The 14,799-nt window shown below is 40.7% G+C and overlaps 1 protein-coding gene across 1 annotated transcript in view; it reads right to left on the bottom strand.

Annotated features, from left to right (window-relative positions):
- Nucleotides 1–14,392, bottom strand: part of RET (ret proto-oncogene) — a 76,702-nt gene extending 62,310 nt beyond the window's left edge. Inside the window, exon 1 of the mRNA XM_069980907.1 lies at nt 13,812–14,392. Within this exon, the coding sequence (XP_069837008.1) occupies nt 13,812–13,857 (46 nt within the window). The 5' untranslated portion in view covers nt 13,858–14,392. The remainder of the gene's footprint in view (nt 1–13,811) is intronic.
- Nucleotides 14,393–14,799: the final 407 nt, after the last annotated feature.

Genomic DNA, 14,799 nt, shown 5'->3' with positions numbered 1-14,799 from the left:
TAATAAAGTAGCTCTGTTTTTTTTTTTATCCTGGATAACACATTTAATGCTGCAGAAAAGATGCGCTCAGCCAACAGAAGAGAGTTTTTTCTTGCATTTTCATTGCATTACTGCATGTGCGAACACAGCTTTACACAGGCCAATTATCCACAGTGCCTGTACATTTGCATAACAGGCTGGCGTAGACCCTATTAATTTCAATGGGGGAGTTTTCTAGGCATGCTATGTGAGCTGTGCAGATGTCATTCTACAGGGACCTGGAGGCTGAGCTTTGATTAGCTGATTTGAATGAAGTTTTTTTTTATCATAGGTTTACAGTGAAGGGTGACACCAGTGTATAGATAAGGAGTAGAGATTCATCTGGACACAAACACTCAGCATTTCATTACCAGTGGCTGAAGTTGGATGCAGCCCTAAGGGTGCCCGGAAAACATGGATACAGCAATAGGCCATAGGCTGCATCTATGTTTTCCAGGAGTTCCTAGGGCTGTATCCAAGCCGAGCATTTGGGTTCATACAAACCTGAGCAAACCTGTGCATAACCTGAGGTTAGCTCATCTCTAACAAGGAGGACACTATTGGAAAGGGATCTGTATATGGCAGGAAGTATCTTATTATCAAGCCTAGTAGGATGAAGATTTCTGGATTCTTAATATCCTTAATGTTTAACATTCTCACGATTAGTGTAAATCCCAGTGGTCAGATCCCTACTGATCATATACATTGTAATCTTGTGGTAACCAATGTAACCTGTCACCTGCAATTCATGTACCAAACTGCTATCTGTTTGTGCCTCCAGAACATAGAAAAATGGTTTTATTCTGTGGCACAGAGGCTTTTCTGACCTCCTGAATCCTCAATATTTGGCTTCTATCATATCAGCAGAAGAAGCATGAACAGCAGCAATCTCGAAATACTAAAAGTCAGTCCATCATTCTTACAACAACCAGTTACTGACACCAATTAAGGCTCTTCCTTCCCTGAGAGCAGTTAAAGTTCTAAAGGTCAAAGGTCAACAAATTGAGTTATCTAATTTTCTCCTATTTGGCTATTGCTAAATAGGATTGATCACATCCAGCACGCTCTAATAATGTCTGCTACACAGCCAATCACTACTCCGAAAAAGGCAGAAGAGCCCAATGTACAGGACTTGGTCATACAATTATCATAGTTTAAATGTAACATACATACATACACAGTGAAACCTTGGATTACAAGTCACTTGGTTTGACAGCGTTTTGCAAGGGAAGCTAATATATATATTTTTTAAATATTTAACTCGGTAAAATAGCAAGATTTCTTAATACAAGCAACCCATGTCCCCATCCTGATACTGTACTGGGTAGAAAGCCCTCTAATTTCAACCTGCCAATGCCCATCCGTGTCACCGCTGCTTCCCTCTGACCCCTGAATTAACTTCTTCACTGATAGTCAGTCTCTTTCTCTCATGTTGTACTTTAATCCTGGTACTATCACGGTACTCAAGAGTTTCCACAGAAAGGAATAAATTGTGAAATATATATATATATATATATATATATATATATATATATATATATAATAAATATATATTATATAAAAAGATTAATAGACAGGAGTTTGATATATAACGTGGTGCTTTGGATTACGAGCATAATTTGTTCCAGGACGGTGCTTGTAATCCAATTCCACTCTTAAACCAAAGCAAATTTTCCCCTAAGAAATAATTAAAATGCAGACAATTGGTTCCACACCCCAAAAATAATGATTTCTTATTCTGAATAACATGTAAAATAAATGAAACTAACATTTAAAAACAGCAGAATACTGTATGGGATATTATAAATTACTGTACAGTAATGGAGAGGATGGGAAACACAAGGACGGACAGAGACTGCAGGGAGCATAAAGGAGTGAGCAGGACATATGTGGGCACAGTATAGCAGCACTCTCTGTCCGGGGAGAGAGGGGTTACAGCTATGAGATTACCTCCACAGTCCTGTCCCCTGATGTAAGCCCCAGCCTGAAGGGGATCTGCTATGATTTGGAAGGTGAGGAAGACTTCCTGGGTCAGAGTACAGAGCTGTAGACCCCGCTTTGCAGACCATTCCGCTCCCCCACTCCCCCTCCCGCCCAGTACAGGGAGCTCTTAAACCAAAGCAATGCTCTTAAACCAAGTCAAAATTTTGAAAAACTGTGCGCTCTTAAACCAAAACGCTCTTAAACCAAGTTACTCTTAAACCAAGGTACCACTGTACCTTATTAATGGGGTTGTCTGAGGTTGTGAGGCTGACCTGTCACTAGAACAAACACTGAGCAGCACAGAGTGGCAGAGACCAGAAGCATCACAATGGCAACAGCAGTGAATCAGGGTAAGTGAGTATGACTTATTTTTAAGCCACTTTATGCCACCTGTATCTTTTTTTTCTGTGACGGAACAGCCCCAGGGAATGAAACATGCTGAAGAAAATGTTGCTTACTCCTGTTCATTTCCTATATTACAGCTCATCCCTATTTAAGTGAATATTATATGAAAACTGAAGCTCTATCTTTTCCTAGTACAATGGTTTTAAGCTATAATGCTTTGAAGAACCACTTGGGCTTGCATGGAAACTTGTAGTCTGTCTACAAACTAGTAAGGCTATGTTCACACATACAGTCATGGCCAAAAGTTTTGAGAATGATACAAATATTAATTTTTACAAAGTCTACTGCTTCAGTTTTTAAAATGGCAATTTGCATATACTCCAGAATGTTATAAAGAGTGATCAGCTTAACAGCAATTACTTGCAAAGTCAATATTTGCCTAGAAAATGAAATTTATCCCCCAAAACACCTTTCAACATCATTGCAGCCCTGCCTTAAAGGACCAGCTAACATTGTTTCAGTGATTGCTCCATTAACACAGGTGTGGGTGTTGATGAGGACAGGGTTGGAGATCAATCTGTCATGATTAGGTAAGAATGACACCACTGGACACTTTAAAAGGAGGCTGGTGCTTGGCATCATTGTTTCTCTTCTGTTAACCATGGGCATCTCTAAAGAAACACGTGCAATCATTATTGCACTGCACAAAAATGGCCTAACAGGGAAGAGTATCGCAGCTAGAAAGATTGCACCTCAGTCAACAATCTATCGCATCATCAAGAACTTCAAGGAGAGAGGTTCCATTGTTGCCAAAAAGGCTCCAGGGCGCCCAACAAAGACTAGCAAGCACCAGGACCGTCTCTTAAAAGTGATTCAGCTGCAGGATCGGGCTACCAGCAGTGCAGAGCTTGCTCAGGAATGACAGCAGGCAGGTGTAAGTGCATTGGCATGCACTGTGAGGCGGAGACTCTTGGAGCAAGGCCTGGTCTCAAGGAGGGCAGCAAAGAAGCCACTTCTATCCAGAAAAAAAATCAGGGACAGAATGATATTCTGCAAAAGGTACAGGAAGTGGACTGCTGAGGACTGGGGTAAAGTCATTTTCTCTGATGAATCCCCTTTCCAATGTTTGGGACATCTGGAAAACAGCTTATTCGGAGAAGACGAGGTGAGCGCAACCACCAGTCTTGTCTCATGCCAACTGTAAAGCATCCTGAAACCATTCATGTGTGGGGTTGCTTCTCAGCCAAGGGAATCGTCTCTCTCACAGTCTTGCCTAAAAACACAACCATAAAGAATGGTACCAGAATGTCCTCCAAGAGCAACTTCTCCTAACTGTCCAAGAGCAGTTTGGCGATCAATAATGCCTTTTCCAGCATGATGGAGCACCTTGCCATAAAGCAAAGTTGATAACTAAATGGCTCAGGGAACAAAACATAGAGATTTTGGGTCCATGGCCTGGAAACTTCACAGATCTTAATCCCATTGAGAACTTGTGGTCAATCATCAAGAGACGGGTGGACAAACAAAAACCAACAAATTCTGACAAAATGCAAGCATTGATTGTGCAAGAATGGACTGCTATCAGTCAGCATTTGGTCCAGAAGTTGATTGAGAGCATGCCAGGGAGAATTGCAGAGGTCCTGAAGAAGAAGGGTCAACACTGCAAATATTGACTTGCTACATTAACTCATTCTGACTGTCAATATAAGCTTTTGTTACTCATAATATGATTGCAATTATATTTCTGTATGTGATAAAAACATCTGACAAACACACATAAAAACCAGAGGGCAGCAGATCATGTGAAAATATAATATTTGTGTCATTCTCAAAACTTTTGGCCATGACTGTAGTATTTCTGTCAATCATTTTTCAACCAAAACCAGGAGTGGAACTAACAGGGCAAAATTATAATGGAGAGATTTGCTCAGTTTAATTTTTTTCAATCCACTCCTTGTTTTGGTTGAAAAAAAAAAAAGACTGACGGAAATACTATGTGTGAACATAGTCTATACCATAGTTATGATTTACATACATATGCATTTTACATACGGATTGCAGACAAAATTATGACCATCATAAAGCAGTTGATTAATCGTCCATGAGATCAATTGTGCAAATGGTGCCACCAGCGACAGGCAAGCCGGAGCTATGCACTTACACAACGTAGTGGATGCAGTTGACAAATCATGACATACAAATCTAGATTTAGCCAACAATGATGAGCACATTCTTAAAGGACTGATCAGCTTTACAAAAGAAAGTTTACTGTCAACCATTGGGAATTCGTTCATCATCATTTGTATAAAATATCTTAGGTCTACAGGCAGATTAAACCCATTAGAGTCTATTTAAGTGCAATGTCTAAATACATAGATCCACATCTTTCTATTTAGTTCTTTCTCATTTTAACCAGAGATCCTGACTGACTACTTATAAGCAGTTTTATAGGAAGGGGTCCATAGTATTACAGCTTCCTTCTTTTAAGCAGCCCACCACATCACAGGGGCCGGACCTCCAATACTTCACAAGGTCCTCCAGCTGCTTTCCCTCTGTCACCATTTCATCCTCTCCTTTGGGACCTTAAACAGGTTTACGGGCATTAGCCAAGCCATTTACAAGAACTGAGATTGTTTTTTTTTTGTTATCTATGTCATCTACACCAAACTACAAAAGCAGAAAGCAAACACTGAGCTGTCACCTACCGACGCTCCAGCAATGGTAATGGCAGATCTGGACTTGCCTTCAGAGAACATTGATGTCTTGGATGAGTAAACCTACTCATTGGTAAATGCAAATTTATTTACCGTGGTATATCCCTGATCTCACTGCCTATGTTTATATATAAGCATAGTCCTAGTCTCCCAATTTCCTTTTCTATTTCCAGCCCCTTTATTTGGGACAGCCATACATCACATTCATTTTCTATATCCACTCTCCTTTTTTCATGTTGCAATTGTACGCATTTTAGACGGAATTTTCCCCATAATGGCGACTTTATACTCTATAAGACCATAAGGACATAGTGGGAACCACCTCACTATGGTGGAGATTATCTATGTATGTATATATACAGTAATAATGCATTTTACCTTTCTCCTAATATTGCTGTGATATAGATCATAGGATCCGTTCCAATTCTTACCGATTGGGGATGTCTAAAATATATGACCAGAAGAAATAAATGAGTAATCCACCGAAAGTGAAAATCGAGGCAAAAATGCCAAGTTTGAAGACAGCCGTAGGGAATAAATCACAGCTTTCCAATCGGAAGTCATCAATGTGTTGTCATTTATAATTAAATATGCTTCCTCACTTATAATGGCCTATAGTGAGTACACAGTAGCTTAAAGGTGTATAAGCTAGATGAACTAATATGCTTTGTAACATGAACAGTGACGTAAGGCCCATGCGTCTGATATCCATCCCTCCGTTACCTCCAGGCCTTACACAGTTTGTTTATTTAAGACAAGCACACCTGCCTCCCACCTGCCTGCTTTGTGCCTGGCCTGCTGTTCACACAATGAAAGCTTGTTTTTCCTGGAAGTTTGCCTATTAAAAAGAGATTTTCGGAGTCACAGACCTGCACGTACCCCACTGGAAGAAAGTAACGGCAACCGGACTTATCTCTCCATTCTTTACTGACCACCCCCATCACTGTAAGGTTTTACTATAACAGAACTTACAAGCACAGTTGTCAATATACATTATGAGGATAAAAAAATTATTTAAGATCAATTTTTCTCAGACCGAGCTGTTCAATCCAAAGGAAGGTAACACATTCTGGATAACTATAGTCCATGTTGGCATTATTTTGGGTCTGTTTCTCACATTTACATTTATGTAGTTTCCTACAGTTGATAAGGATGAAAAAAAAACTCAGACCATCAAATTCAATCCACTTTATAAGACCATGTTCACGCAACATGTTAAGCATAAATCACGGCCTAAGCGTGTGGATCCAGAGTTAGGGTTTTTAAACTGGGCAGACCCATGCCTAATATGAATACTTATCTAGCAGATCAGGGCTTATTCAATGAACCTTTTACACAGCTCAATGATTATATACAGGGTAATATACGGCCAATAGCTGTCCTGTATAAGGCCCTTTCTTTAGGTCTAAAATAATGCTACTGCATACATGTACACTCTACACTGCTGTGGTCTTGAGCTCAATCTCATCAAGCACCTTTAGTCTGGGTTCACACATAGTTAGTATATTGGTCCTTATTTAGGTCAGTATTTTTTAGCTAAAACCATGAGTGTGGCACAAACACAGAAAAAAGCGGCAAATCTTTCCCATCATAGTTTTCCCTGTTTTGGCTTAAAATCCTAATCAAAATAAGGACAAAAACTACTTGTGCCCCCCTCCATAGGGTGCCCTGGTACACTGACCATAAGCCAGGTGTTCTCACCCATTATCAGTGCCTGATCCCACAAATGCTCATATAGCTGGGTGTTTCATGTTCCCAGTATAGTACTTAGTTATAAGTGGAGGCCTATGCCAGGATTTGATTCATGTATACAGAAAAACGTACAGTAGGTACACATAGATGTGACGTTTCAGTGCCCATATAGGACTGACCATGAGACTGTCTGTACACTTCTGATCATTAACTGAATTGGATGTATATTAGACAAGTTAGTCATAATAAACTTGGATTATAAGGTAGTCATAATACTTTATTATGACTACCTTGTCTGATACACGTCCAGTTCACCTTTCACTGTACATCTAGTAATCCCAATGTAAGAAACTTTCATTTGCCTCCCTGTCCATGGTGGAATAGCTAATAACAAACTCCAACTTTGCAGTAAAGTAAGGCAGACTTTAGGTTTTGTATCAAACTCATAGGGGGAAATTTATAAAACTGGAGTAAAGTAGAACTGGCTCTGTTGCCCCTAGCAACCAATCAGATTCCACTTTTCTTTCCTCACAGACTCTTTGGAAAATGAAAGGTGGAATCTGATTGGTTGCTAGGGGCAACTGAGCCAGTTCTACTTTACACCAGTTTGATAAATCCCCCCCATAGAGCATATCACAGACATATTGTTGCACCCATATTATAGCAGAGTGCCCTGGTGTTAGGCTGGGGCAACCGTTCAGCTGTAATACCAGCATAAAATGGGGACGTAATATACTAGTGGTCCAAGGATTAGGCATCATGAATGCTAAGTATTAATTTCTTCTTCCTATCATTACATAGGTGAAAGTATTAGAGGCAATATGAAGTGTGTGTATGCCATCTAGTACATAGAATAAATCTCCTGTGCTCATCTTTCTGTTCCAATCTACAAAATAGAGAGTTTATAATAGACCTGAAAAGTAGGTCATCAATCAGTACAGGCCTTCCCATCATGAGAAGTCCCGTATCCCACAAAGGATAGCACTATTTTACATAGAACCAGCTCGCTCGGAGCAACTTCAAACTCCAGGAGATGGTTTAGTATCTGTTGTCATGTCAGCTAAGCAGAAAAATCTCATGTCTTTGACTACATTCACACGTCAGTATATTTACAAGGACACGGACAGACTTCTATTGGAGTGTCCATATAAAGGATGTGTGAATTACCCCATAATGTGCTGCAAAGCACTCAGTATTTGCGGATGAGCAAATACTGAGAACTTAAAGAGGAACTTAAAGAGGCTTCCCACCCCCTGTTAGATCCCCTATACGTACGTGATCCCGCCTGGTCCCGCTTCCTGATGCGGTCGGGTCCCGGAGATATCAGCTCCCGAAGCCCGGCGCGCGCGCTGAGAGATGAGTCCGATGCCCATAGAAAATGACGGAGCATCGGACTCCCCATTCATTCTCTATGGACGTCTGACTCTGCTGTCAGCGCGTGCGCCGGGCTTCGGGAGCTGATATCTCTGGGACCCGACCGCATCAGGAAGCAGGACCCGGCGGGATCACGTAAGTATAAGGGGATCTAACAGGGGGTCGGGAGCCTGTCACCCCAGCACGGGGGGTGACAGGTGTCCTTTAAAGGGTTTCTCCAGTGCTACAAAAACATGGCCACTTTCTTCCAGAGACAGCACCACTCTTGTCTCCAGTTTGGGTGGGGTTTGCCACTTAGTTCAATTAAAGTGAATGGAGCTTAATTGCAAACCACACCCGACCTGGAGACAAGAGTCCTGTTGTCTCTGGAAGCAAGTGGCCATGTTTTTATAACGCTGGATAACCCCTTTAAGCGGATGTGTGAATAAGGCCTTCCAGTACTTCTCAGCTGCTATATGTCCTGCAGGAAGTGATGTATTCTTCCCAGTCTGACACAGCACTCTCTGCTGCCACCTCTGCCCATGTCAGGAACTATCCCCATAGAAAACCTCTCCTGCTCTCGAGACTGTAGAATACCACTTCCTGCAGGACATACTGCAGCTGATAAGTACTGGAAGACTTGAGATTTTTAATAGAAGTACATTACAAATCTCTGGCACTTTCTAGCACCAGTTGATTTGACAGAATTTTGGGAGTGAACAACCCCTTTAATGTGGTAGAGGGGCTTGTGTACCTCTTCGGGAACCAGGACCTATAGCTACACCCTTATTACACCATGTTACCTGTCTTATTTGTCTATATGTAGATTATAGGGCAGATCATGCTCCATACTGGCAGAAAGATTAGGGGAGGAAGTCTTTCTAAATTTACAAAGATGGACCAGATAACATGACGCTATGGACTGACATATCTGAATTTCTGCCCCTTGTTTAACCTGCTCTTTGCTGTTTTGTGCTGATTATAATTTTCTCATGCGAAGAGAATAGAAGTCCAGTCCAGCACCACAGACTTGAAGCAAGAATAGGAAGCCTGTAAATTGCTGCGGATTATGAATCTACCCTCTGCTGTGCCCATTCATCGAAGAAAGACTCCTGAGGCTTTTGGCTTACAGAACTGAAGAGGGGGCTAAATACCCCCTAGTGTGTGTTTTTTGTCTTGTTTCATTGATGTTTCTTTGCCCATTCTTTAGTGTCACTCCAGTTTAGAGGATTACCAGCCTGTAGACCAGCTTGTCTCCAGAAGTCTTATACCATATGTATAACAACACTACATGTCCTGTATACAGTGATAGACAGACAGCTAAAAAATGTTGGTCGTAAAGGAACCAAAAAAATAAATAAATCAAAGTTGTAACAAATTTTGAGATACTTGGAAATATTACCTTACAGAGAACCTGACTTGCTCTGACATGTTCCAGTGGAGCAGTAGAGAATACATAACACACTACAGAAGCAACGTTTCACATACGGTCACCTTTGCTCCTGATATGTCTATGTAATTATTCTGTGAACTTAAAATAAGACTTAAATGACAATTCTTTATCTTAAGGATGTAATTCCAACCAAATAATAAAGTGGCTATTAAAGTTTCAGAGAGTATGTCTAAAAAGGAGCTACTGCTGATCACAGTGTGTTGCAAAACTGGCATCATAGGACCCTTGTTATCCCACTAGATGGGGATCCCATAGGTGGAACCCAAATCCATTTATTGTTTACAGCATATCAAGGGGAGTATCCAAACTAATATTTAACCTAAACAAAAAACAACACATACCACAATCTCCTTTAGTCTTGAAATGGATGACCACGTAGGGGGATGCCCAACCCAAAACCACAGAGGAATAGTAAACCTTTGTAAGTCACTTTTCAGCAATGTTTCAGTACTGCGCTATAACTCTGGCCCAGCAATAAAGCTAAATAACAATAAAGCCTATCCTATGTAAATGTAATCTATATTCACGGAATGTAAACCCTTATTAGATAGATAGATAGATAGATAGATAGATAGATAGATAGATAGATAGATGAGATAGATAGATAGATAGATAGATAGATAGATAGATGAGATAGATAGATAGATAGATAGATAGATAGATAGATAGATAGATGGTAATGGAAAGAGATGGGGACAAACAAGCACCAAGCCCTCCTGTCCGGGTAGTCAGGGGTATATGCCTGTTTAATCCAGAACTAGAAGGGGCCAATTTGCAACCAACATAAGTAGCACACCACTATGATCCTGCTATATCACATATCAAAGCCATCATTAATGAAGTTTCTGACATGATGATTTGTGGCTCCTCTATTTCATGTTCCGAGCTGCTGATCATTCATGGAGCGTTGGCGCTTACTGTAAAACAATAACTTTATCTCCTTGTGCCTGTAAATGATTCATACAGAGAAGCCCTGTACGTATCATCTTCAGGAATAAGAGGACACTAAGGTTTACATCCTAAACAAGTAAGACTCCAACCACAGGGAAAGGGTAAAGAAATATTACAAGTATTGGACACACCAATCTGCATATTTATAAAATACTGCAGTAAATGTATCCAGTTCGCTCCAATACACTGATGTCACCAGGAAAACAAAAAGTATTCAGATATCTATTACTTATCAGATATATGTTCATCTCAGATTTCACTTCAAATAATTTGGTGCAAACAGGATTAAAGTAGATAATCTGTAATCTCCCCACTTGTATTTGGTTACCAGCTGCATCATCCTGGTCACGTTCTGTATCCTAACAGGTAGCTTTTCTTTCTGTTATATTTTGAGATTTTTTTTATAATCTGGCAAAATACGGATGAAAAAAACGGAGGCGTTTGTGTGCATCCATTTTGAACCGCTTTTCCATTGACTTCTATTACAAAAAAAAAAGGATCTGATTTTTAACGTACACAAAAACGTAGCTGACCTCACTTTTGTGTCCGTTAAATGATGGAAGTCAATGGAAAAACGCATCAAAATGGATGCACAAAAATGCATCTGTTTTTTTATCCGTTTTTTTGCCAAAAAAAAAACTATAAAAAAGGGATTATAGATACAAAACAAACACCATCAAAAAATCCTTGCGGTTAACCCTATAGAAACTCTTATATTATTTACAAGAGACATGTCCATTATTGTTTCCCGCAATTATGCCAAACAGTAATAACTTCCATTTGGGACTTGCTTTGCCTATCTGGCCAGTGAAGTGTAGCACATGTAGATTGGATGTGACTTTTCCTGAATGACTGCAGATTGCTGAGCATGGTTACTGCTCCTGTGCCAGTGGTCAGTAGAATGGCTGCAGAACAATAAAGAGCCTCTAATGAAATCACTGGTGTAATGAACATTTGCAGCAGGAAGAGGACACAAGTCTCTTTCCAGGGAACATAAAATTAATTTCAAGCCATAAAATTACTCATGACGCAGGGTAAAATGAAAGTCAGATCAAAGAAAGACAGAGACTGGAAGGATTTTCACAAGTGCCCATATCTCCTAAATTGTGTTTAATACCAAACACAGGAGTCAAGTGTAAAGATGGCAATGCTGGAAATGGCCTTGGGTTTTGTTTATATGCTTAGACCATAGGAAATAACTCCCAACCCAAAATCTAAAACAGGGCCCCTAACCTATGATGTGTGATGTATAATAATGGCGTCTTATGTGCCAAGGGTCTGGTTTGCAATTGCAAACTCTGCACCCCCAATTGCAGGGGTAGGGATTAGGGAACCTTGGCTCTCCAGCTGTTGCAAAACTACAACTCCCATCATGCCTGGACAGCCAAAGCTCAAGCTTTGGCTGTCCAGGCATGATGGGAGTTGTAGTTTTGCAACAGCTGGACAGCCAAGATTCCCTACCCCTGCCCTATAGCTACTTGCATGGCCATTGGCATAGAGGCAGCATGAGGCTTTACATTGTTTTGATAGGGTCCATTAAAAGTATATACACATTTTGTGTTTTTATCTTTTCCACCCACAACCTTTAGCTTATTCCTTGTAAGACTTTTTCTACATTTATATTGTATTAAAAAATTTTCATATTAAAATGGACAGTGTGTATTTGGATTCACATTTTTATGTCCATAAATGAAGTTTTCAACAGTGATTGTCATACACAAAAAATACTGATTATAGGCACAGACATAGCAGAGTTCGGTTTGTTTTAGGTACCGACACAGCAGAGTTGAGTTTGTCATCTGGCACATGCCATAACTTCTCATCAGCATTCTGTCATAGACAAACTCACCTCATAACTTATACCTTGGACAGTTCCCAGTGTTTACTAGTAATCCACCACCACCACCACTTTATTTGCCAAACCCAGCTCTGCTACATCTGTAAAGTCCTGTAACTTTGTATCAAAGAGCACTGATTTGCATCCCCTGCGCCTGGATTTTTATGAGCAAACACTGACATATGGCGATAAGAATATATGGCAAGACTGTTTACATTGCACAGAACAGCAGCTGCTTGGATCTTTATCAAACTTCTAGACCTCTAGCTCACCTGCGGACAGATTCTTAGTACAGCCAGCCATAGACATAACAAAGCTATTAATATTAATACTAAGCTTAGCATAAAACCAGCAGAGACAGGTGACACCAAGTGTATAACAGGGGGACATAGTGTATCATAGGTCTGACCCAGCATACTAGCTAGGTCACTTTTTCTGCATGCCAGCCTTTGGCTGTATGACTTTTCACTGATTTTTGCATAATAATAATAATAACAATAATAATAATAATAATAATAATTATTATTATTATTATTATTATTATTATTATTATTATTAAAATAATAATAAATAAAATAATAAAAATAATAATAATAAATAAAAATAAAATAATAATATTAATCATATATGCTACTAACTACTGAGGCACATTTTACCACTCCACACAACTGTCTGGTGGAAATAAAGATTACCTAAAACACATAAGAAATTTGGCATATGGAATTATAGTTTTTTTGCATTTCAATTAGCAAATAAATTCCCCCTTATGACTTTTATGGGATGTACCAACAATAGGGGTTAAAGAATATTATAAATTTTTTATTGATTGCTGATTGTAAAGTGTATTGGTCAGAGTGACAAGCGATGAGTCACTGTGATGCCTCCTGACAGTGGATTTTCAGCAGAATTTCACATGGCTAAAATTATTTGCACTGAAACAGTTAATACCGCAGAATAGGTTATTATCATCATGAGGCTGCATTCACACTGTGCGTTCAAACCCCCCCCCCCCCCCCCCCCCCATGTTTTGCAGTGTGAATACATCCTTAAAGAGTACATATATAAACTTGTAGTTACACCTGCCTGCTATGGGTCGGTCATCTGTTGATCTTTTACATGTGCACCTGATTTATGCCACTCCTGGGCAGGTGTCCAGCTAGAGCCCTGGGCATTGTAGCTTGTTTATAGGTCACAGATCAACTTTCAAACCAGGAAAACTTTGGAAATGACAAGGTAATGATTACCAATAACATCTCCATGTGATGACTGCTCTACAACCTAGTCACATGATCTGATGGGCACTAAGGGGTTAGCAATCACCAATGTGTAGAAAGGATTTATTCATAAAAAAAAAAAACAGACGCACTGCAGCTATGTCTATGCAGAATTATTCATCTCTATGATTCAGATTTCTGATCCAGGTCATTGTGGGTAGAAGAAGGTCATCAGAGGCAGGAGGACTTACCTTGGGAGAGGCAAAGGATGCATAGTGCCCACCTGGCTGATGCCATGCTGGGCTGGCACTGGCTTTACTGCTGGAGGTAGAAAGTTGACCCTCTGCAATAATCCACTTCTTTAGTCTCCAGGGCGTGTCTGGCAGGAGACTCCAGCAAATAATCAGATTTTAGGGGCTTGTAATTCCTCAGCCAGACTGCCCCATGCTGTCCTGGTCCTTGGCCAGTGAGTAGCTGTGGTGCCAGCAGCTCAGGCTATCTCATCTCAGCCTGCAGTCTGGAGTGTGTTCTGCATGCAGCATGCGCTGCTGGAGACTGTCATGGATCATGCTGCATGCTCCTCGGGCTGCTTTGGGGAAATAGATGGGGAAGACAGGTCCAAGACAATGCAATCCACAGAAGGAAAAGTTGGTGCAGATGGGGGGTAAGGTCCACTCCTCAGATTAGTAACCTTCTCCGACTATCACACTCTTCCCTCTGGGGCTCTTCTTGGTCCCCTCTAATTCTCCAATAGTCCTGCTTAGAGTTACAGCTCTGGAGGAAGAGGAGGAGGAGGAGGATGCTGGAGTTTCCAGCAGGGCTCCTGGCTAATAAGTGATGCCTCTGGGTGGATCCTGCTCTCCTAGACCAGCAGAGCACTAATGACGGCAGGAGCAGATAGGCGCTCAGCTACACCCTGCGTAATTAATAAACTGCAGCCAGGAGCCGGGAGAGAGAGAGGGAGGGAGGGGGAGGCGGGGGGAACACTCACACATCTACTGGGATGGAGTGAAAAGGGCAAAAGGAAGGAACAGACACAGCTATCATCAGAGCCAACCAGCCAGAAAACGCATGGCTTAACCCTCTGCATGCTGGGAGCACCTGTTTAAAAGTGGTGCTGCAAGTTGTATAAGGGTCCTATTACACCAACAGATTATCTGACAGATTTATTTATATTTTCTTTTATGAGCCAAAGCCAGGAAGGGACTATAAACAGAGAACAGCTCATAAAGGAAAGAT

Source organism: Dendropsophus ebraccatus, chromosome 8 (assembly GCF_027789765.1).
Source record: "Dendropsophus ebraccatus isolate aDenEbr1 chromosome 8, aDenEbr1.pat, whole genome shotgun sequence".
NCBI classification, from domain to species: Eukaryota; Metazoa; Chordata; class Amphibia; order Anura; family Hylidae; genus Dendropsophus; species Dendropsophus ebraccatus.
This window is presented reverse-complemented; position numbering and strand designations above follow the sequence as displayed.